Raw genomic sequence first — 5,991 nt, forward strand, 5'->3', positions numbered from 1 at the left:
CACACACACACACACACACACACACACACACACACAAATATAAGCACACAGTGAACAAATAAAATAAGTTATAGTGGGCCATCTGCAGGTGTCAGAAATCCAACAATAACAGCCTTTTAAGACTTTAAAATTAAATGGAACGCTAATTCACTCACTATAATAAAGCAGCAACAATCTGTTTAGTCTATTGCTCATTGAACAGTGCTAATTAAAGTTCTGAAACACAAAAGGAAACTGAGCGTTAGGGGACTTGGATTCTTTCTGTTATTAAGTAAAGCAGAAGCAATGAAAACATGTCTAGAATTATGCATCAATCCTGTTCTCTATTAATCTATGGTTCATTTACAGTTTGTTAGATGATTGTTCAATATTCAATATTCAATAGTTCAATTCAAATTCAAATGTTGTAAAGAGAGAATAAGCTGAAAGATAATGGGCTATCTTGCACCTGGTGCAGCGGGGCGCAAAGACCGAGGCAAGTGTCTTTGCTAGTTTAATTTTCCTGTGCAGCGCCCACTTCGTTTAAATAGCAAATGCACCTGCACCCATCTTTGCGCCCATGGGTGTCTTACAGCAAGGTGTGTTCAACTGAATTCTTGGCGTATTGCTATCTTGGGGTAGCAGAATGCAGTGATGGTGCCATTGACCAACAAAAACCTGGTCTGAAGTCAATAGCGCAGCATTTCATTGTTATTTTAATGGTGCATTAGTAAAATGTGCCTAGGCTCGTGCACAGTGCGTGTTAGACACACACAAGGAAGCACAGCAGCATACACAAATGCAAAAGATTAAAAATAAAAATATCACAGTGCAAATCCGCCATCATAATAGCAATGTGCCAAGGTACAAACGCGCCTGGCTTTGAAAGGGAATGGGCGGTGACACTCTGATTGGTTAATTGCAGATTATTCACAAAACATACCTATGAATTAATGAGGACACCAAGTGCAACCCTTTTTAACCATGAGCCTGGCGCACAGACTTTTTTTTCCTCCGTCAAACTAGCAAAAGTGGATTTGGACACACCCTAAACACACCTGTGCCAGGCGCTTCACGCCAATCCCAAAAGTGGAACGTTGTGGATATTGACTAGTTTACTCTTCATGTTACAAACAGAAAAAGCCATCGTACACTATGCGGCCATCACCAAACAACAGACAGACAATGTTACTGTAACTACTAATGGGTGAACATGGATGAGCATTTAGCAACTAAAGAGCCAGATATAGATCTCTCTAGGAGTCTCAAAAAGAGTTATAGAAAAGTGAATATTGTAGAATTTCTGTTCACTTGGCGTCCAAAAACACGACTTAAAATGAACATTAACATTAAAGTTTCTTTATCTTCTAAAGTAGCTAACTGTTTGGCAACACATTCATTATAATAACTTTTTAAGGTGATACTTTGTCTTTAGAATAGAATAGAGCCATCAAAAGTACTGACCACATTTCAACACTTTAATAAGAACAACCTCTATTCACATCATATTACATCATTATAATTTAGACTTCAAACATTTTAGACGGGCAAATGCCCTGGTTGCTTACAGCTGTGGCAGGTGGCTCCTCTGTAGCCGCTGTTGGAGCAGTTACAATGGAAGGTGCTCCATGACTGAGTACATCTACCTCCATGTTTACAGTGACTGGGGGAGCACCTGGGAGAAAGACAGAGACAGAGATAGAGGGAGGGAGAGAGAACCTTAGTTTCTGTAAAACGTTCTCAAAAAGAAATCTTCTCAAGGCCATCAGCACACCAGCCTGTTCTGGTCCGTAGGAGAGACTTGAATAAAAGCAGTCCTAAAACAAAAGTTCATAAGTCTTTATTTCCATGTAAAGTGGTGCACATTCTGAGAGGAAGCTGAGTTAAAACATGCCTTTGTTAGTATGTTACCTAACATTCAGCCAGAGAATAAACTCTTAAACTGCCAATCCCTGTCCCCCAAAAAACAAAGTCGCAATTTATTATTTATTTACGTTTTGGGGCCATTAAAGTAACTTCTTTTTATTTTACAAAAAGTGGAATCTATGAGATACTGTTTTTTAAAATAATTAATTTCTGCCTTTTTATTATTTTGCTTAGGCATCAACTTTTTGGCCAATCACTCTCTGCTGGATTGCTTATATTGCTTATATGTTTCCTATACTGTGAATGTTTACACTGAGTCAGGTATTTACACCTCGACAGTGGAGTCTCCACAAGATCTGTGATTGTTTGGCTGCACACAGAGTTTGTATAGTGTCCAATTTACTGACAGGCTACTGCTTGCTAAAAGGGTAATCCCATGCTTTTCTGTGTTAGAGATTTCAAAACGCCCCCCTAACAACAATTAACCTGTCCATCCAGTGAATGATGCCCATAGTGTTTCCCATATGATGCATTTGTGGTTGAAGTGGTGCTTTCAGAGGTGAGGGGATGTAATTTGCTGTTAAGGGCCTATTACATTAAAAATGTATTTAGCCAGGACCAAGTGCAATTTAATCAACTCTAGTGCTAATAAGCCAATTTGTAATTTGCAGTCACATGGGCAGAATCCACAACCCACAATAGCACTGCATTAACAGGGATTCTAACATCCAATGTGAAGAATGGGTTTTTCCAATCTATACAATCTCACCTGAATGTACAATTCCAGCAGAGTTTGACTGTTAATTAAACACACAATATAACTGGGTGAGCCAAAAAATACAGTCAATTCTACACCAGTGGAAACATACTGGTCCATTCAACATAGTCTACACTCATTAAACACAGACAGAGAATACATTTTGTTGCTCAGCAAGCAGTCTGGGTTCAAGTGTAATTCCTTTAACCTTCCATGTTAGCAAACATTAATTATAACACTAATGTGTTGTCACCACACACAATCACATACATATTGTACATGCTTGCACTTCTACACTTGTTAGTATCCTTATTGACTTGCCCTAAATTACCACCATAACTCTATTCCTATACCCAATCCTTACCTTAACCTCAATCAAAATGTCCCCTCTCTCAAGTTCTAAAACTCCTATGGTTCTCACAAAGATACAAGTACAAGAGGGCCATAAATATACTCTACCTAGAGCAAAGCAATAGCTCCAAAATGATAAAAGAAAGCAGAGGATGTAGGGAATAGGCAGCATGTATGGGGTAGGATGGAAGGGGAAAGAGGTGGGGAGGAAGAGGTGAGACAGAGGGCTGAGGGTGATGGAGTGAAAGAAAGATTAAGTGAGCAGCAGTGAGATGAGGCAGTGACTGGAGATTTGGACAGTGAACCTGAGGAAATGAGGTCGTGGGTAGCCAGAGAGCGACTGGACCAAAGGCGGTGTGCTTTGACATTGTAGTTAAAAAAAATGATACTGGTTGGAATCATGGCAGTCAATAGCAATGGATAAACTGCTTTCTTACCTTGGTCTTTATAAACAAGAGCTGCGATCATTAGAATGAAACATGACGGAAACATTGTTCCGGTTATAGCCAATGCCTAATCAATTATCCCACTTCCCCCCCAATTCTGAAAGTTTTCTGATTACCTATCCTGTCTTATAGAATTTTCTTATGGTTTGTTTTCTAAGTGTTTCTTTTTAAAGCCAAGTCTAAACACAATAGACAACAATGTTTTTTTAAATGTCAAAGAAATTGTTGAGACATGAGAGTGGTATGAATCTCTGCAACTAACTCTTAGCGAGAAAGCAAACAAGTTCAACTAATCGTACAATTCTACAGATCTGTCCTGATTAAAATGGAGAAAAAAAACTAAGAACATGATTGTTTTAAATTTGTTCAACAATCACTTTCATTTTAATATGACCAATCATCAACATGACCTACCTCTAGCTCAGCCAGTAGAGTGTGTGCCCTATAGGCTGAGCCCTTGACAGCCATGGGTACAAATACCACAATTTACCATCAGGCCACTTCTTATCAGACTCCAGAATCAACGCCCAGAGAAAATACTTTATCTTCATTATCTTCATTGTAAGACAGAAAGAGACGAATACTGTATCTGTGCATGCACCTATTTTGCTGAATTTTTCATCATCCACTTTGTCCCTACTCCCACTGCACTCAGCAAAAGTTGGGGAAATGGAACTTGGCTTGGCAAGAACCATCTGCGGTCACAGGCGGCCACTCTTTTCTGCAGCGTTGGTGGAGTTTTTTGTCATTGTCTCAAGATCCAGTTTGCTGTTGGCAGAGTACCGGCGCATGCAGCCTCAAACAGGATCACAGAGAGAGAAAATTACAGAGGTTCAGAAACACAAGCCTGGGTCTTTTTAGCCCGTATTACCAAATCTACTATGAATCTTTTCAGGGCTAGAATGTTTTGAGTTTTGCAAACACTTTGTCCTCTATAAATCTCTGGAGGGCTTCTAGCTTGACTAACAATTTGCAATGCAATGCGACAGCATTCTGCACCACAGCTGAGATCACAGGACTCCTGGATTAACTGGAGTGAAAAGACTTTGTGGCTTATCTAAAAGTTTCTAGTGTGGTGTGACAGTGTCCTAGAATGTAGCTTGGATCACAGGGCTTGCATCCAATCTCCCCTGGTTTCTATTACTGCCTCTGGCTAAACCACAACAGCTCAGCCCCGATATACACACTATTACTGGACAGGTAGACTGGGATGTCCTACAAAGACTTCAAATAACTGCTGTCTGCTGAACAGTGTGAAAGAGATAGAGAAAGAGAGAGGAAAGGTATGTATTTTAATGCTTTCAGTCCACTCTGCACCCTCCTGGGTAAGCTGCCACATTGCACACACACGCACACACACACACACACACACACACACACACACACACACACAAACACACTGAAGTGTAAGATGCGGGTATGTTTGATTCTCTGGTCACAGGGAGCAAAAAACATGTCATGAATTCTCTGACAGTCAGACAGACACACAGACAGTCAAACAAAACAAGAAGGCTGGACCTCTTGGTGACCTGTGTTTTTTTTTATATATGAATGTATGTGGTGTGCGTGTGTGTGTATGTGTATGTGTGTGTGTGTATGTGTGTGTGTGTGTGTTTTGACAAGGTGTATTATTAAGTTGTCAGGAACCTGACAGAAGCAAAGAGGTCAGAATTACTGCCTTCAGCCAGTTTCATCTATCTTGTTTCAAAGCACACAGACACACACGCATGCGCACACACACACACACACACACACACACACACACACACACAGTGAGGATAGAGGTCGGTAGGAGGGAGTAGTAAGTTCAGAGATTCCTCGCTTTGAAAAGCAAGTGGTTCCTAAATGTGTCGGTATGCTTCAAACAAAGTGCTTGTTCTAACAAAGTCTAAAACTCCCTCCCTCGACACATTTCCCACGTCAGATTTTGGAGCTGCCCAACAATTTTTGTAATTATCCGACAAGCAACCTTTCTTGTTTTATCCATTCTTTACACAACCACTTCCGTTACTTTTTGTATGCACAGCCAAATGCACACAATGAATGCCATAAGGAAGAGAATATCCGAAGATGTGTATGTCTATATGTCATTCATATGATTTATTGTTTTGTACCCATCTCTAAGGTGGCAAACGTTCAGCCCTGTCTTCGAGCGTGGTAATTTCTTTAACCCATGCCAATGCAAGGACAAAAGAAAGTTTGTTTAATGCATACTGTACTCCAACCTGGCAACATCACGGTAGCCAGCCACTGCGCCTAGCCCAAGAAATACTCTGGCACAGAATATACTGGAAAACCACAATTTGTCTTTTTTATACCTCAGTTTCTAAGCTTTAAAGGTGCTGTTTTCCTTGTTTACAGTCTTTACGCTAAGCTAGGCAAATCCTAGCTTCATTTTAATTGACAGATGATGATGAGAGTGGTGTCACTCTTTGATGATTTATTTAGACATTTACATTAATTTATCTAAGAAAGAAACTTTAGAAAGCAATTGTAAAAGTGTAAAAAAAAATAAAGTGTATTTTTGCCAAAATGTCAAAGCGTTCATCTTTTCAGTTCTTGTGTCCTTCTCCACGATGTTTTTTATCTTTT

General features: G+C 39.9%; 1 protein-coding gene across 3 annotated transcripts in view; it reads right to left on the bottom strand.

Annotated features, from left to right (window-relative positions):
• The window catches only part of LOC116695823 (contactin-associated protein-like 4), a 91,486-nt gene that overhangs the window by 29,312 nt on the left and 56,183 nt on the right, over positions 1 to 5,991 (bottom strand). For all 3 annotated transcript variants that reach the window (XR_004333563.1, XM_032526307.1, XM_032526306.1), the window contains exon 11: positions 1,548 to 1,654. Coding sequence is in view for 2 of the 3 variants with exons in the window: in XM_032526307.1 (XP_032382198.1) it covers positions 1,548 to 1,654 (107 nt within the window). In the remaining variant the exon portion in view is untranslated. The remainder of the gene's footprint in view (positions 1 to 1,547; positions 1,655 to 5,991) is intronic.

Source organism: Etheostoma spectabile, chromosome 9, assembly GCF_008692095.1.
Source record: "Etheostoma spectabile isolate EspeVRDwgs_2016 chromosome 9, UIUC_Espe_1.0, whole genome shotgun sequence".
Taxonomy (NCBI): Eukaryota; Metazoa; Chordata; class Actinopteri; order Perciformes; family Percidae; genus Etheostoma; species Etheostoma spectabile.